Below are 18,735 nucleotides of genomic sequence, written 5' to 3' on the forward strand. Positions count from 1 at the left end.
ACAAGCCCGAAAACATTTCCCTGTACTCTAATACACCCAGAAGGAGTATACAGCCATATGCCACCGAATTTGAATTCTGCCCGGGTCAGTCCAGATATGGGGGGTATATAACACTCCTATCATCCACCTACTCATTGAACCACGGACCGTCTTCTACCATCCGTACCCTCACGTCATTGCTTGGCAATAGCCACCACCGTCCACCTGTATATTGATTCCTCTACTCCTCCCTTTCCAACACCAGCCCACCGTCCCTACTGATAACGCTAGCGATCTACAGTAGTCGGTGAGCGCCTATTCCGAAAAGACTAATGTACCTTTGGTGGAAGTGGCCCTTTAAAGTAGGACTGAAGGCTGCAAATACTTCACTTCCCTTCAGTGATGTATCAGCGAGCTTCCTTGCTGGTGCCAAAATCTTCTGAGTTCAGCATCTTCAGCCATCTTGAATAGCTGACCTGCCATGCCTAGTGGGTAGAGAGGGTGGTATGATGTAGCGCAGTCTACTGAAAGCTGAATTATTTTGTGTTGGTGGGTTTTATACTGGGGCAGTGGTAATTGTCTTCATGGGTGGTGGTCCACCATTGAAGCTATAAACTGATACTGTCACACGTTGCACATGACTCTTACTCTGGAGGCAATTGGATCAATTCCTCCCTATTTGTATGTGACCTGTAATCTGCACTCCGCCCCTCCTCACGGTTCTCTACTTGTCTGCAGCATGTGGATGAATGGAACATCGGCCGACTGAACACCATCTTGGACGTGGTGGAGAGGGAGAGCGGCATCACCATAGAGGGTGTGAACACCCCGTACTTGTATTTCGGTATGTGGAAGACGTCCTTTGCCTGGCACACCGAAGACATGGACCTGTACAGCATCAACTACCTGCACTTTGGGGAGCCCAAATCATGGTGAGCAACCCAGTCCTGGATGTTGTCCCTTGTAGCTGAAGTGTCAGATGAAATTATAGGCTCACTGATTTTTTTATTATTTTGTGTTTCTAGGTACTCCATTCCACCAGAGCACGGCAAGAGACTGGAGAGATTGGCCAAGGGTGAGTCATGTGACCAGTCTAGGGGAGGGTTTGCCATATTGAGTTTAATTAAGCCTAACATGTTGGGGTTGTTCAATGCAATTAACCTCCAAAAGCCAGAATTTTTGTTTTCGTTTTGACCACTGAGGACGCAGGAGCTGAAGTGTAAGCCCTGCCAGTTAAGAAGTCTTAAATGAAGGATACACTGCTTATTTATTTACTGTATGCAGCAGGAGTAATACATTCTGGAATGTTGATGAATGTATATGCTGCAGGATGAATAAGAAGTTGGCTGTTCATGCATTAGGAAGTCAGATCAAGTTTAGATGCATTTATTAAAAATGAACATACTCCGTTGGGTACCATAGTGTACTATATGCTGTGAGTCCTGCCTCTTCAGGGATAGAGATACAAACGCCCACTATCCTAACAAAGTCACAAAGTATATTTCTCTCATTTATTGAGGGAAACCGGAAATCCTAAACATTTGGATTATACCGCTGCCTACAGGAGGTTGGACACTCGCAGCCGATAATCATAACCAGGGGCGTCGCAAGGGGTTGCGGCCCGCACCCGGGTGACACCATTGGCGGGGTGACACTGACAGGTCAAAAGTTTGGAAGCTTTTTATTCAGCTCGTTTTTGTTTTTTTGCTTCGTGGAATTTATTTTCTACTGACAGTGCATCAAGAGCTGTCACTGCTGCTTGAGCTGGTCTCCTATATGTGACTTATCTGGTTCTGCCTTTCCTCATCCTGACTTTGGAATGCCGTATCTGGACCCCTTTGGTCTAGACATGCGAGATAGCCCGGCAAGTGTTATTCCGGCACTGGGCATCTCGCTGGTGACCAGCATTGTACCGCACCGGCTCAACGCAGGACCCCTCTAGGACACGGAAAAAAAATGTTTTCTTTGTGTTCTATTTTCACCACCACACAGTGGGCGGTGCGCTGTAATAAAATGCAAATATGCTGGATTTTTTTGCTGCACATCAGCGCACCACACCCAAATGGAATGAACACCTTGTACATTCCACAAAATGGGCCCCTAGTGTACGGTGTTATTTAGCCGCCAAGTGCTTTCCAGGTTGTAAGGCATAAAGTGTATATTTTGTATCTGTATATTGATGTTGCAGAGCAGATGGAAAATACTGTATGGCGTGAGTGTATCGCAGCCTACAAATGTTGCCGCCATTTTTAAATGCACTGAACAGCCTCTCCTCACACGTGGCAGATCCAGGTTCTCTTTCATGGTTGATGACGCTTTTTACGTATTTGTTGAACAGGTTTCTTCCCCGGCAGCGCTCAGAGCTGTGAAGCATTTCTCCGCCACAAGATGACCGTCATCTCGCCCTTCATCCTGAAGAAGTACGGCATCCCCTTCGATAAGGTGAGAAGAAAAGTCTGCCCCGATATTACCTGGGCACTTGTTTACTGAGCGGCGTTTACCATATCTATTCCTGTGATCCCATTCTTTTAGATCACTCAGGAGGCCGGACAGTTCATGGTCACCTTCCCATATGGTTACCATGCCGGCTTCAATCATGGCTTTAACTGTGCCGAGTCCACCAACTTTGCCACGTTAAGATGGATCGAGTATGGGAAGCAAGCTGTTCTGGTGAGTGGATTTGAGTCAGTTGTGGCTTTGACTGTTTCCCAATTGTAAAACTTTCTTCCCAGGTTTTTAAACATGGTTACGGCCTCTCATTTGTACGGTGCACCATGACATAGCTATGCTTGGGCTCCCTTCATGCCCATTATCCTGGAGCTCGTGGTTGGGGTGCATGAATGACAAACTTGGGGTGCTTAAGGGACACTATTGGCTATAGGACCACCTCAAATGGGGAATTAGAAACCTGCATAGTCCAAGGTGTGACCTTGTATCTGTGGTGATGCTTCATTGTTTAAAGGAGAACTATGGGGTTAAGGCTTTTCCCCATAGTTCTCCTTAGGGTAACGGGAGCACACAAACTAGCGTCCTCCCGTCACCCGAGGCTGCTGCTCGCGGTATACTGAGACGCTGAAGCAAATCCCTGACAATTATGCCAGGATCCGCCCAGCTGCATGACTGACAGCTGGCTCTGCCTATCTAGAGGCAGAGCCAGCTGTACCCGCCCCTCCCCCGTCCGTTCCGCCAGTCAGCGCTGGTGGGGAGGGGGGAATCCAGCCCCTCCCCTGTCCTGGCAGAGAGCCGTGACAGGATCGAGAGGTGAGCGAACGCCGTTGTGTTCGCTCACCTCCCGATCTACTGAGCCGACCTGTGACAGTGTCATTGTCACAGGTCGGCTAGAACTATGAGGAGTGAAAAGCCCCTCCCCCTCACAGTTCTCCTTTTAATATGGGGGTCCGTGGACTCCACTTGTGTCATAAAAATGCATATTGAATAATTCTACCTGTGACTCCAATATTCATGTATACTTTAGGGCTGCAGCCCTACCCTAAGGGCTATTTCTTGAAGCTTGCTTCATTTTTAGTTTCCCTTTTTAATAAGAACACAGCCGGCTGTTATCAATACAGAAAACAAATGTTTCACTGACACTCGCAACCAAAGGTCATGTAGGTGCCCGGTCTGGTCTGAAAGGAAATGTCAGTTCAAACAGCATTCTGTAACATGTAAACAATGTAACCACACAGAGATCAGACGGATCAATAGATGGCTGGAGTCCAGAAACCGAGGAAAGGGCAGGTTGGGGTGTGGGGCAGGTTACAAAGAGAGGTTTGCCAGCTTTGGTGAAGTCGATCTTCTGAAGCTGATTTAACTTTCTTATATTTCGACTTTTCGGGTTCCACCTTTTCCTTCTCATCAACATGCTTATGACCTTTTTTAAATAAAGCCTTTCCGCTTCCGTTAAATCTTTTTAGACCCAGAGTCTCTGTGCTTCTGTTTGCAATGCAGGCAGATCATGGTTGGTGGAGGGGCCAGCAGTGTGCCGTACATAGCATATTGAAAACATCACAGCACCCTGCCTCAGTACTCAAGAGCACTCTGTCCTAATAGCTGTAGGTTGGCTCTTGGGAGGAGTGCAGATAAAAACTCAAAGGACAGGAGCGCAACTACCAGGAGTGACGTGAATGGAGTGGATCTAATAGATCTATGCGATGGGGGAAAATGGTGGATCTTGGTGTGTAAGAACTGGGTGTATGCCGTACTGTTAAAGCAAGCTGACTTACAGTTGGAAGCTTCTCTGCGGTCTGTGCAGCGCCCTCATTAGACAGATCCTGGGTCGCCGAGACCCGGTGTCCCCGGTGGTATGAGAGGTTGGTCTGTTGGGGGTGCGTGTCAATATGGCCGCCCGCGTACTCGGCTGGCCGAGCCGCGTCGGTCAGGAACGGAGAAGGAGTGGGAGGAGCTATACCCGGCTGGGGAACGCCGTGTGACGGGGTGGATCGCAAAGTCTGACTGTCGGGTGTCTCCAGTGGCTGGCTAGGCGTTTCGAGGGTTAACCTCTTTTTCAAGCCTCAACTTTTTGTGTTCTTGGGAGGAGTGGGCATTCCTGTGCAGGCTGTATTTGCATGCCGACCACCCTAGGTAACGCCCACATGTGATGCTGAGCCTCACTGATTGACAGACCTGAAATCCAATGAATGAAAGGGGGTGGGGACAATCAGGCAGGGGAGGAAAGAGCTAGAGGACATCCAGCCAGGAAATGAGGGGCGGGCTCTATCTGACTTGCTGCAGCTTCTAATGCACATTGTGAGAAGCTCCCAGTGTGCAGTGATATCAGAGGAAGAGGAGAGGAGCCGGTACAACTGTGCAAGACTGACGGCGAGGATGGATGTCAGCTAGAAGACCTGAAGGGGAGGACGGAGGTCAGCTAGAAGACCTGAAGGGGAGGACGGAGGTCAGCTAGAAGACCTGAAGGGGAGGACGGAGGTCAGCTAGAAGACCTGAAGGGGAGGCCGGAGGTCAGCTAGAAGACCGGAAGGGGAGGACGGAGGACAGCTAGAAGACCTGAAGGGGAGGACGGAGGTCAGCTAGAAGACCTGAAGGGGAGGACGGAGGTCAGCTAGAAGACCTGAAGGGGAGGACGGAGGTCAGCTAGAAGACCTGAAGGGGAGGACGGAGGTCAGCTAGAAGACCTGAAGGGGAGGACGGAGGTCAGCTAGAAGACTGAAGGGGAGGTCAGCTAGAAGACTGAAGGGGAGGTCAGCTAGAAGACTGAAGGGGAGGTCAGCTAGAAGACTGAAGGGGAGGTCAGCTAGAAGACTGAAGGGGAGGTCAGCTAGAAGACTGAAGGGGAGGTCAGCTAGAAGACTGAAGGGGAGGTCAGCTAGAAGACTGAAGGGGAGGTCAGCTAGAAGACTGAAGGGGAGGTCAGCTAGAAGACTGAAGGGAAGTTCAGATTTTAACATCCACATAAAGATGCTGATGGCTGTAAATTGCTGGCAGCCTCACTTCGTCGGTGCACAGAACTTTTTCCGATCTTCAAGCCTGACAATGCCATTTTTGTTTCCAGTGTTCCTGTAGAAAAGACATGGTGAAAATCTCTATGGATGTTTTCGTGCACAAGTTCCAGCCCGAGCGATACAAACTCTGGAAATCGGGAAAAGACGTCACCGCTATCGACCATACCCAGCCCACCCCGGAGGCAGCAGAGTTTGTGGATGAGCAAAACTATTCCGATCAAAAGAAAAGGTCAGTGACGAGTAAAGCTAGAGGGTCTATTGACTGTATACGTTCCCTGGTGGGACTGATGAAGGGTAATTCAACCCAAACAAGACCTGCTGTGGCTATGGGATTGGGGGGAGTTGCACTATAAAGATTACTTTCTATAAAGGAAGCAGCAGGTGGAGTGAGACCACCCCTAGGTGTGCAGGAAGAGAGAGATGATCCCAGGGAGTCATGTTGGCATTTCCATTATAAATGGGGATCCTGTGGCCCATTTCATAGCAGAGTGACCATTTATAACGGATGTGTTGCAATAGTCCTGTTTTTAAGAATGAGGCTTGTTACTTCGATGCAAAACATTCTTGATAACGTTGTAATCAATTTAACATTCCTTCAACAATTTTTTTTTATGTGTGAGAGCGCGCGTGCACACACGTTTCTCTGGATTAAATCATTTCATGACAAAGCTCCTCGAAGCCCAGGCCAAATTTGGCTTGCTATGCTTTAACAAATGCCCTCCCCCCCCTTAAAAAAAATATTTCATTTAATACTCTAATTGTATCTAACAATGATGGTATTAAACAGAGGCACCTTGCTATCTTTAGGCTGAAGGCTTTTATGTAAAGCCTGACCTCTTGCCTGCAGGTGATCACATGATCTGAAACCACTCTGATTGGATCCTGCGACTGAATTGTTGGTGGTAGCTGTGCATGGTGTTGCCTTCTGCCTGTCGGAAGGGGGATGTAGATGAACAAATCTTCAGCAAGGGACTCGTACAGGGGAACACTACAGAGGAACTTTCACTTGCCAGTGAAAAGAACAGTCCATGTGTGCGTTCCCTTTTGCCGTCCCACGCCGCCATCTTTGTTTTTACAACATTGGGAGCTAGTTGTCTCTTCCTGGTCCTTGCAGGTGGCCCCCCAATAATGTGGCACCGTCTCTCACAGATTCGCAGTCGGATCTGGAGCTGTGTCTTTGTTTACAGGTTGCCATCCTGTGAGATTGCAGGATTTCATGAATGGGGGGGAAGTAATTCCTCCTGGAATATATGATGGTATCCCTGGGGGCAGCTGGAAGGCAATGCACATTTCTTTCTCAATACATACAACCAGTTAGGTCATTCAGCCACTTTGCTGCTCTTTGTAATGTAGTGTGACCCGATCTCCATCTCTTTATCAGTGTGACCAAACATCGCATTGGAACCAAGCGGCACCGGGTGTGTTTGGAGGTCCCTCAGGAGCTGAGCCAGAACGAGGACTTCAAGGATGTGCAGTGTGATAATTCCATGTCTGGAGGATGTGGAGCTGCAGTAGTGTACAGTCATGGGAGCTATGGGGCTCTGACCAAAGCAACAGAAGGGAGGTTCACTCATTAGACCTCTCGGTGCACCCCCCCAAAAAAAAGCCAGCAGGTGTAGCTCCCTAAGGAACACGCTAGTAACCGTCCTTTATGGATTTCTTTGACATGTAAAGTGTTCCCGCATGAACCAACTCCTGCACTTTGCCTCTGTGCAAGAGCTTTCTGTAAAAGACCGGTGACTGGTCCTGTCTCCGCCCGCTCCTGTAATAAAGACCGCTCACTGCTGCTCTCTATGCTTGTGCAGGGTGACTGGTCCTGTCTCTGCCCCCTCCTGTAATAAAGTTCACCTTTTTGTTGTGGGTAGAAGGATATTCCACCATACTCGGGAACTTCTATTCTACATGCTGGTTGGGGAGTGACTTCACATTTTTGTTTTTCTTTTCTCAAATTTCAGTAAATTCTGCCTCCTATTTCAGGTTCTTCTGGGCAGCAATATGAAACTCTGAAGAATGTGGAAAATTACGGCATGTCAGAAAGTTGCACTCCATTCTCGAACCCGGCCAGCCCATCCTCCAGTGCCGACGGCTCCTCTTCATCACAGGACAGCTCGGCGGACAGTGCGGCCTCATCGGACAGTGACTCTGACGCTCAGCAGGGATCCCGCTCTGGGAAATTGGGTGGCGTGCACAGCTATCCCAAAGGGCAAGGAAAAGCTGCCGTACTGAAGAAAACCAGCTCCATGGGAAGCTTCACCGAACACGAACTGGAAGAGGTAAGAGCCGGCCATGGAAACCATGTATAAGAAACCAGAACTGCTAAGTCTTGTTCAGATACTTCCTGTTCTGGGATAAAAACACTTTGTCCTTTTTGTTTTTGCCTCCATTGAGCTTCCAGTGGAGACAAAACGCCATTACAACACGTTAGACCGGCATGCTCTGCTGTTGTCACCATCAGGAAATCTGCCGTGAGAAAGGCCACGCAGCCATCACTAAAGGAAACAAAAGTGGGAGGCGGCACAAGTGTTTTATATCAACACAAAAAGTGCACCTGTCATTTACATCTAGATTTTAGGGCAGTACCTGATCCACTGTTTAAACTGGGGTGTTCACAGTCCTTTAACGCATGTTAAGCTGTGCATTCATGTGTGAGTTATGACAGCCCTCTCACTTAAATGGGATACCAAATGCACCAAAAGACGCGTGAGCAGCGCTGGAAGTGTGCAAAGCAGGTGCTTTGGGGATCCCTTCAGAATGAATGGCACCACAAGCAGCAATAAGTGTTACCGCAGCGCATTAGTGGGAACGGAGCCTCAGCCCTCATTCACACTAGAAAAGGTCGGCACGTACAGCTCCGTGCTGCGTGCACGGCCGTATCGGGCAGCTCCCGGGAAGGACAGGTGCTGCGTGTTTTTTTTTTTTTTTTTTGTACGCAGCCCCCGACCTTCTCTATGGGACTACGCGGCCGTACGCTCACCCACCCTGCGCGTCCGTACTTGTACGCTGACAGGATGGATACTGTCTGCATCCAAGCCAGGAAACGCGCACCTGTACGGACCTGCACTTGGGGTGAGCGTAGGTCGGCGTACGGCCACGTTCACCCATAGAGGACGGGGGCTGCATACTAATCACGCAGCACCTGTCCTTGCCGGGAGCTGCCCGATAACGGCCGTGCACGCAGCACAGAGCTGTACGTGCCGGTCTTTTCTAGTGTGAAGGAGGCCTTAGAGAAAAGATGTTTTGATCTTCAGCAGCAGCCGGGCAAATAACAAATAAGCATTTCAAATTTAGTTGCCCCTTTTTGGCACTTAAACAAAAATGACTACATGTCTGTGGAGGTTTCCATTCATCCGGGTCACATGGTATATATGTAAAAATAAATCAAGGCAACTGGACTTGCTGTATTTCTCTTGTAGACGTTTCACTGGTGATCCGACTAGTTTTCTCCGTTCTGACTAGAGAAAGCTGGTCTGCTAATCAGCTAAACGTCTTCAAGAAAAAGACAGCGAGTCCAGTTACCTTGATTTATTTTTTACAGATAAAAATGACGACGTTCTTGTCTGCGCCCACTGCTAACCATAAACACCAATTACTATTAAAGACAGGTCCAGGCTGCTTCCTATAAAGTCCGCATTTTATTACATTCTGAACTGGGGAAGTGAGATTGCTATTGGAAACGGCTTTGTAGTTTCTGTCCTGGTTCCGGGAGATCAGCCTGTAGATGTTCATACGGCCATACAATGCGATGCAGTCGTTGCTTCCTGATTGGTCCCCCTTCTTGGAGGATCTGCTCTATGCACCATGACGTGAACCTCAGCGATTTACCTATTTCTCTTGCAGGTTGCAGGGAAGCACATTAACATGCAGGAGCACCAGAACGCGAAAAGCAGACGACAGCCCCTCTCCAAACTCCCCCGTTACCACCCATTGGTGATGAAGGACAGCGGTAGTGAAGACGGTAGGTGCTAATATATGGTTAACGAGGCCGAAGTAGTCATGAGTCCATCACGTTCAGCCCCTTACAGACTTCACAAGTTTGGACTTGGAGGACGGTGCAAAAAAAAACCTGGCCATGGCAACATCTTCATAAGGGGAGTAAATCCTTCCCACGTGTCCGTGGATACATTCCTGAAGTCACAATCCTCATATGTTTACAGCAGATAAAGGGAAATGACGGTCTTGTCATTCTAGTGGTGCATTCAAAGCTGAACAATGATCAATGCGCATTAGGAGTTGATATCATTGAGCTGCATGTGATTTGTATAAGGCAGTGCAATGGTAGAAGTGCTAATGACCCGGCCTACAGCTTTTATTTACCGTTAAACTCCCATTTCCTGCCTTCTGTCCTCCAGACCAGCCTGAGCAGACTGTCCTGGATGAGGAGTTTGAAGAGACTGAGACCTGGGCCAAGTCCATGAGCCAACTGTGGCAGAACAAACCTCAGACTTTCCAGGTGGAGAGAGAATACAACCTGGCCATGTCTCAGGTCCCTCCGCACTGTGCCGTGTGTATGCTCTTCAGGACATATCAGGTGAGCACTTACCAGAGACGAGCGGGACTGCCGCACAGAACTGAGAGCTTGGAACAATGGAAAATTTGTGACAATATAAGTTTTTTTTTTTTAAATTGTAAATCGGTAATACATTGTAGAGCGGATTCAAGCAGTATACATAGTATTTGAGGTTGAATAAAGACATAAGTCCCATCAAGTCCAACCTATTGCTGATGTGTGCGTATGTGTAAAATATAGATATATATCTATAGTGTGTGTATATGTGTATATATATATATATAGCTCAAAAATCCGCTCGTCTGTGACGAGCAGACAGTGGAGACCGACGAGCAGCTTCCCGGGCCGGCCGTTGTAATTACACGGCCGGCCGGGAGCTTTACAGTCAAGCGATCAAGCGTCTCGAGACGCTTGTATCAGAAGCTGTCCTTGCCGTTCCCGAGATCCGCTGTGCCCGATGCGGCCGGGACCAGCACGGCTCTGTGACAGGAGATCAAAGGGAGTTCAGTACACGAACTCCCTTTTGATCTCCTATCAGTCCCCGAATGCAGGAAGTGATGTATATTGCATCACTTCCTGCATTCAGTGTCACACTCCAGCTAGAGAAGCTGATGAAGCCGATCTCTGCTTCATCAGCTTCTCTGGGGGTCCCTAGGTGACATTAGGGGTCCTCGAGACTCCATAAAGAGGACCTGTCATGTAAATTGGCTATCCCATAGGGGGCTTCTTAGCCGCCCATGTAATAGCAATAAAGTTGTGTGTGTGTAAAGTCCGCGCCCCCCCACATACACACGCATATATGCGTCAGGTGCGCCTACGTGCCGCACATGTTGCATATCGCCGCAAACGTAGTCCAAAAGCTTCTTGACTGATTCCACATTCTTAGCTGAGATCGCCGCCTCTGGCAGTGAGTTCCAGACCCTAACGGCTCTAACTGTGAAGAACCCCCCTTCGCCCCTTGTGCTAGAATTTCTTTTCCACCAATTTTAGGTGGTGGCCTCTAGTCTTTGTTACGGAGTTCATTGTAAACAGTTTTGCCGATGTTGCTGTCACCATTGAACAATTTGTACATGAAAATCATATCCCCCCTTAATCTCCTCACTTCCAACGTGAACATGTTTAGATTTTGTAACCTCGTCTCATAGCTCTGGTCCTCCATCCCCTTTATGAGTTTGGTTGCCCTCCGCTGGACTCTTTCCAGCTCAAGGACATCCTTTCTGTGGACTGGTGACCAAAACTGGACCGTGTACTCCAGATGAGGCCGAACCAGTGATGTGTAAAGTGGCAAAATGATGGACTTGTCTCTGCAATAAATCCCCTTCTTAATACAGGACAGGATGCTATACAACATGCTAAACCTCAATGCTTGGTATAACCTAAACTGTACATGGGAACATTTTATAGTTGTGTTCGTCATTCACTTATAATTATTTTTTTTCCCCCCCTCTTAAGTCCGATAGTGAAGCACCGAGCAAGAAAGACTCAACCCAGGTAGCTTTCCAACTGAAAACCAAGCCACTTATCCCAGAGATGTGCTTTACAACCACCAGCTGCAACACTGAGCTGAACCTGTCGGCTTCATTTCTGGAAGATGATGGGACCAGCCTGCTGATCTCCTGCAAAAAGTGCAGCGTGTGTGTCCATGCAAGTAAGTGCCCCGAATATCCTAAGGCAGAGCTCAGACACTGGCAGTGCATCTGACTTCTGAACCTGAGGGAGGGTACAAAAGAAGAAAAAAAAATGACCTAGTGTCTGTGGGAGGAAGAACAATGCCGCATTCTTGCTATAAGTGGAAGAAATGGTGCGCGGTCACTGGGATCGGTGACAGACCAATTGTTACTGTCAGCAGGAGGAATAGTGCCCCATCCTTGGTGTCAGAGGATGAAATGTGTCCCATTATTGGTGTTTGGTGGCAGTAATGGTGTCCCATTCTTGGTGCCAAGGGAAGGAATAGTTTCTCATTGCCAGTGGGAGGAATAGTGCCTCATCACTGGGTAGTATTAGTATTATTATTATTATTTAGTATTTATAGAGCGCCAACAGTTTGCGCAGCGTTTTACAATGTAAGGAAGACATTACAATACAATTCAAGATGGTAAGGAGGGCCCTGCCCCTGAGGGCTTGCAATCTAAAAGGGAGGGGAGTAATGATACATGAGGAGGGAGCTGTGTGGGGATGAATTGTTTGAGAATGTGATGGTTCAGGGGTTAGGTTGAAGTGGGATAGGCTTCCTTGAAGAGATGAGTCTTTAGGGAACGCCTAAAAGAAGAGGATGCCATCACACAGGTAAGATGCCCAACGGCCCCTTCCAACTAAACTGCACTTACAGCATGTTTTTATTATATCTGTTGTTTGGATGACTCCCCCTAAATCACTGTCTGCTCTTCTAGGACTGCTGCTTGTGTTGTCTAAGAGGTGGAGCGTTACAGAAAGCCAATGATAACCGGTATGTAGTATGGGAGTGAAGTCTCCTGACTGAGTCTTGGTTGTGGACCTTTTATTTGTTGCATTGTAATATTCGGTCCCGATGTATAATTGTAATCTCTTGCTCTGTGCCGCCCTCACTATACAACTCCCCTCCTCCTATGCAGACTATACCACTCAGTGTCCGCCGCCCGTCTCTGCCAATAATTCAACATACTAACCTCATCATACAAAGCAATCCACAACTCTACCCCCCAGCTATATCCCCCAACCTCCTCTCAGACTATCACCCTAACCATCCTCCCCACTCTTCCCAAGACCTCCTTCTCTCTAGCTCCCTCATCACCCCCTCCCATGCTCGCCTCCAGGACTCCTCCAGAGTCTCTCCCATCCTCTAGAACTCTTTACCCCAATCTGTCCAGCTATTGCATATTCCGTCTGCCTTTTAGGTGTTTCTTCAGGGAAGCCTATCCCACCTCCACCTAACTGAACTTTTTACTTTCTCCATTCACTCATCCATCAGTTATTATTACTAGGGATGCACCGATACTAGTATCGGTGCCGATACCGAGTATTTGGGTGAGTACTTGTACTCGCCCAAATGCTCCGATACCTAGCACGAGTACTTCCTGTATCAGGAAGCTGGGCAGCGCATCATTACACGCTGCCCGGTTTCCTGATTGGCCAGGGAATGGCTCCATGCTCTCTCGTCACTTGTGATGAGAGGGCATGGAGCCGACTTCCCGGCCAATCGGGAAGCCGGGTAGCGTGCAATGACGTGCTGCCCGGCCTCCAGATTGGAAGCTAGCAAATCCGGGCGCCGTGTAATGACGCAGCGCCCGGCATTATGATTGGCCGGGAAGCCGGCGTCATGCTCCCTCGTCATCTCATGAATCATAATATTAAGAAAGTGACCTTAAAGCATTAGTTTGTATTGCTTTAGAAAAAATGTGACCTGTCCCTTTAAGAAAAAGTATCTGTAATTGGTATCTGCGAGTACTTGATCAAAAGTATCGGTACTCGTACTCGGCCTTAAAGTGGTATCGGTGTATCCCTTGCCTCTCCCTTTCATGTACAAGCTCTGACAACCAGGGCCCTCCATAATCCTCCTGTGTTGATTTGTATTGTGACTGTGCTGTCCCCCTTTTTTACAATGTAAAGCACTGCACACACTGTTGGCGCTATATAAATCTTGTATTAATAATCCGGGACCCTTTGTGTCTGGCAGGTGGGTGCATGTCATGTGTGCTGTGGCCGTCGCCGAAGCAAAATTTGTGAACATCGCGGCAAGGCGTCCTATAGACATCAGTAAAATCCCCCTAATGAGGTTCCGCCTGGTATGTATTGCGCTGGTTTTGTTGGGTCTCCGCTTGGAAATCATCTGCAGGGTGCTGATCTCTTCGGTCTTCGTTCTAGAAATGCGCTTTCTGCAAGAAGCGGAGAAAGAGGGTGGCAGGGTGCTGCGTCCAGTGCTCACACGGGCGATGCCCCACATCATTTCACGTGTCCTGCGCCCAGGCCGCTGGCGTCATGATGCAGCCGGATGATTGGCCCTTCGTGGTGTTCATAACCTGCTCCAGGCACAAACCCTCCGCGAATGAGGTAACGGGACTTTTTGGTTTAGTAATGATGATGAATCTCCCCACCATGATAAAAAACAAAATAGTGGGGGTTACAGGCCCAGGAGAGGGGGCATGACGAAACCTGGTTAGATTCTGATCCCTCTGCCTCCATCTGGCCTCTATTCTCCTCACTCTGTCCCTAGAGACAGCCAGGAAACTAGTCGTTTCAGAACAAGGCCGGCAATGGTAGTAATGCAATTCTCTTATTTCCTATGTACTATAGTTTGGCGTGTAGGAAGCGTTTGTAAGGTTTATAGGCAAAGAACCGGCTAAAGCAGCAACTTCCCTCCTTTTTACAGGGAAAAGACTCCCACAGAGACATCGTATTGGGGCAGACCGTCATCGCCAAGCACAAGAATGGCCGCTACTACCAAAGTGAGGTGGTCAAGCTGACAAAGGAGACATTCTACGAGGTCAATTTTGATGATGGTTCCTTCAGTGACAATCTGTATCCAGAGGACATTGTGGTAAGAGCTGGGCCTGACACGGACCACAAATATCCATTGTGTGTATGAGTGAGCTCCCTACAGTCCCTCGGAAATGGTGGCCGGCCTGTCTTTTTATATGTGTGGCCTTCCCTACTGTCCCACAAAAGGTGGCCGGCCCATCCTGTATTGACTCGCATACACAAGCTAAACTCCAGGCACACATTCGTTATTGCAGACGCAATGCACATATAAAAGGTGGTTTATTTACTGAAGGATCTTTATTTATTTAAGCAAAAAATGATATCAAGCGTGTGTGAGGTTTGGAGGCCGCGGCTGAGCACACAACCGTTCTCGCTGCAAAGGTTCCGATCACAATACGGTTTTATTTTTACTAGGGAAGCGCCGATCTATCGGCCGAAAATGGCACTTTTGGCATAATGCCGAAAGAGCCATGTTTCGACCAATACATCGGCGCATCCCGAAAGTGACAGCCGGCCGAGCGCCGCGGGAGCAGAGCGCTGTGAGCGGCCGGCGTCTCTCCTCCCACACCGCTCAGCCTCCTATCACAGTCCAGCAGAGCGGTGTGTGGGCGGAGACAGCCAGCGATGTCACAGGAGGCTGGGCTCTCCTCCCACATCGCTCACTCAGCCTCCTGTGACAGCGCGTCAGAGAGGAGAGCGGGTACAAGCCGTCAGTGATCGATCGCTGAGTGTTTGTAGATAATTGAGGACAGAGTATGGTTACTATATCCTCAATTATGAATGGGAAGTGATCTACATCACCTCTACATCACTTCCTGTTCATTCATCATTGTAGTTATAGTAAACACACTCTGTCCTCATGTTATCAATGATCAGGAACACTCGGTATAGAGGATTCCTGTTCATAACAGGGGCTGCAGAAAAAGAGGACTTTGTGTCCTAAATCTCTTCTATTTTAAAAGGGAAATATCAGGGGTCTGTTTAGACCCCCAATATTTCCCCGAAGCCCCTAAAAGCAATGTAAAAATATTAAAAAATGAATAAATATATTAAGATTTTAAAAAATGTAAATAAAAAAAAAAACATTTCCGGTTTCGGCCTGACAATTTTTTTTTGCTTCGGTTTTAAAATTTCCATTTCGGTGCTCCTCTAATTTTTACCTTCATGTCGGGCTGAGTATATTGCTGCTTTGTCTGATGGCACTCGGTCAGCTTCTCGGGGACATTTGTAGGAAGATTTGCTTTCCTGTGTAGTTTTTCTAATAAATGAAAAACTCCTGGCAGCCGTCCATCTTGCTCCTGTTTTCTCCCTTTTCCTGTATCGCTCATGCCGGGAATACGCAGGAAAAGTCGCATATTTGGAGATCCTGTTAAATGTATTTACATTCTTTTATATTTCGCAGAGCCGTGACTGTCTTACTTTGGGTCCTCCAGCTGGTGGGGATATCGTTCAGGTCCGCTGGACAGATGGCCTTGTGTATGGTGCAAAGTTTGTCGCATCGCACACTATTCAGATGTACCAGGTGAGTTGTGTGTATTACTACATCAATAAAGTGAAGTCCACGATAATATTTTAAATCTATGTAACCGCCAACGTTCATAAGACGATACCCGGTCCTAATGGAAATAAAACTTGGAAGCAATGTAGAGTTTGGTATCTAAACACGGAGATGTTTAATGCGCTGTCTTCATCAAAAAGTGTATTGCAGACACAATGACGACCCACCTCCACCCAATAATGCACCTTAAAGGAGAACTATGAGGAGTGCTTTTCACTCACCTCATAGTTCTAGCCGACCTGTGACAATGAGACTGTCACAGGTCGGCTCAGTAGATCGGGAGGTGAGCCAACACATACCGGCGTTCGCTCACCTCTCGATCCTGTCACGGCTCTCTGCCATGACGGGAGGGACTGGATTCCCCGCTCTGATCCTCCAGCGCTGACTGGCGGATCGGACGGGGGAGGGGGCGGGTACAGCTGTAGATAGGCAGAGCCAGCTGTCACTCACGCAGCTGGGCGGATCTCGACATTGATGTTGGGATCCGCTCCGGCTGCGGTGTCTCAGTGTACCGCCAGCTGTAGTTCTCTATATACTGAGCTTAGGGTGACGGGAGGACGGTAGTTTGTGTCCTCCCGTTACCCTAAGGAGAACTATGGGGAAAAGCCTTAACCCCATAGTTCTCCTCCTTTTTTTTTTTTTTTAAGGCTCCATTCACATATAGCATTTGCGAACCGCGTGGAAGACTGCATGGCACGCAAACGCTATATGTGTAACAGCGGCACGGATTCCGCTCATTTGCGACTGTTAGTACAAATTGTCTATTTGTGGGGCCCGTCTGTCTTCTATACATCTCTGTTGTGAGATATTTGCGCAGTGGAAACCCTGACGCGCTGCGGTTTTTACATAATTGCGTATCCTTGGTTACAGTGTCCTCTTTGTTTCAGGTGGAGTTTGAGGACGGCTCTCAGCTCCCAGCAAAGAGGGACGACGTGTACACTCTGGACGAAGAGTTACCAAAGAAGGTGAAGTCCCGCCTGGTGAGTATCCGGCTGCTTGTCCTTCGTTATTCAGCTCTCGGATTCAGTGATTTCGTTAATCTTTTGTCTCCCGTTTTTATAACCTTCTTTTTTTTTCCCGCCCGGCAGTCCGTTGCATCCGACATGCGCTTCACAGAAATCTTCACGGAGCAGGAAGTGAAGCAAGAGGTGAAAAGGCAGCGAGTCATCAACTCCAGGTATAGAGAGGACTACATCGAGCCGGCTTTGTACCGCGCCATCATGGAGTGAGGCTGCAGCGCCGGGCGCCTCCCACTAGGGGGCAGCTCACAACCCTGGCCAACCGTCTCGTTCTGTTGGGACCTTTTATCTTCTTTACTGTGACTGGACTCTTTCCACCTTCTAAACAACGAGGCCGTGCCGTCTATTTGCAGAGCATGATGGGGGTGTGAAGGACAACTTGGATGAACTGTCCTGGGTCTCGGCACCAACTTTCTGTTGGGTTTTTGTTTTTCCTTTTCTGGCTCTCGAGCTTGCAGCGGTTATTCAAGGCTCTGCCCACTCCTCCCGGAACAGTGTTACCAGTATCCTCCTATCACAGGCTCTCTTGCCTCGTCCTCTGTAGCCAATCCCCTGGAGGAGCCTTTGATATATTTAAGGCATTTTGTTTAAGATGGTGGACGCGTTCCTGCTGATTGAAATAAACCGCGGATTACCGTGAGGCCGCGTGAGAGCAAGTGACGCCTGATGTGAGGGAGGAATCCCTTTTCTAAGATCCAGCGAGTGTTTACCTCTTGTCTCGTCACCAAAATGACTCGTGATCTATAAACAAATCTTCAGAACTGATATCCGGTCTCCAACTCAATATGAGGGGGGGGGGGGGGGAGTTATAGGTCAATTTATCAATATCAGGATCTATCATTCCTTCTCTACAAATGAGCGTTGAACACCAGCTTGCTCTTCCCGAACTCCCATTGGTTCGATCAGTTTGCCGGATGAATAAAACCAGAATGATGATGAATTCTGAGTTCCAAAACGCAAAATGAGCGTTCAATGCAGTATTTCAAGCTCGGGGGGGAGGGGAGACTTGGGTTCTGCAGGCGCTCTGTCGATGACCATAAAACCGAAGAGGTTGGGGAATAGTTCATGTATGTAAACCCATCAGAAGTACTTGCTGCACATGAGCATCAAGTGAGACCCTAAAACCATAAACTGGCTATAAATCAATTCCAAAGGCTCAAATACTATTTTTTTTTTGGCTCTTCTAAGGTGCAGTCATGTGATGCAACCCTTGTACCTCGCTGTCTGATAGTGGGGGCAGGTTTTAGTGAAAGAGTGTGATGAAGCTCAGTGTTATAGGAAAGAACACATCGCCGGCATCCCTTTAGCCACGCATGCTCCTCCCTCCTGGCTATGTGGTGTGGCACACTATCTGCTAATCAGTTGCTTGATTGCATTCTATGCCGGCATTACCTTTTTATGACGGTGTTCTATCGAAAAGCTCCAACTCCAACCAACCAATCGATCTCCAACTGCCTGACTTCCGGTTTCGTTAGACCTAAGGGTCGCACTAATCCAGCACGTTTATTCATCTGAGGTGCCCCACTCAATATGGCCGCCGCTTGAGTGGGGCACCTCAGAATATTAACGTGCTGGATAAATGTGACCCTGGTTCATTGCTGTGCTGTATGTGTATAGGGAAATGCCACGGGTGGCGCAGTGCAGTACAGCTTTCTCGGCCAAACCGCTTAGTTCTAACGTAACCGGAAGTCGGGCAGTTGGAGCTTTCGATAGAACACCGGCATCCCTTTTTGGCCTTGCATGCTCCTCCCTGCTGGC

At 48.4% G+C, this 18,735-nt stretch overlaps 1 protein-coding gene across 1 annotated transcript in view; it reads left to right on the forward strand.

Annotated features, from left to right (window-relative positions):
* Positions 1 to 17,341, forward strand: part of KDM4A (lysine demethylase 4A) — a 21,667-nt gene extending 4,326 nt beyond the window's left edge. The window contains 19 exon segments of the mRNA XM_018558970.1: positions 718 to 911; positions 1,005 to 1,054; positions 2,318 to 2,421; positions 2,512 to 2,649; positions 5,489 to 5,667; positions 6,820 to 6,988; positions 7,412 to 7,711; positions 9,276 to 9,393; positions 9,788 to 9,966; positions 11,398 to 11,616; positions 12,104 to 12,143; positions 12,215 to 12,231; positions 12,336 to 12,391; positions 13,598 to 13,706; positions 13,786 to 13,971; positions 14,291 to 14,458; positions 15,803 to 15,922; positions 16,846 to 16,938; positions 17,047 to 17,341. Of these exon segments, the coding sequence (XP_018414472.1) occupies positions 718 to 911; positions 1,005 to 1,054; positions 2,318 to 2,421; positions 2,512 to 2,649; positions 5,489 to 5,667; positions 6,820 to 6,988; positions 7,412 to 7,711; positions 9,276 to 9,393; positions 9,788 to 9,966; positions 11,398 to 11,616; positions 12,104 to 12,143; positions 12,215 to 12,231; positions 12,336 to 12,391; positions 13,598 to 13,706; positions 13,786 to 13,971; positions 14,291 to 14,458; positions 15,803 to 15,922; positions 16,846 to 16,938; positions 17,047 to 17,187 (2,580 nt within the window). The 3' untranslated portion in view covers positions 17,188 to 17,341.
* The last annotated feature ends 1,394 nt before the right edge of the window (positions 17,342 to 18,735 follow it).

This window comes from Nanorana parkeri, unplaced genomic scaffold, assembly GCF_000935625.1.
Source record: "Nanorana parkeri isolate BGI_ZX_2015 unplaced genomic scaffold, ASM93562v1 scaffold371, whole genome shotgun sequence".
NCBI lineage: Eukaryota > Metazoa > Chordata > Amphibia > Anura > Dicroglossidae > Nanorana > Nanorana parkeri.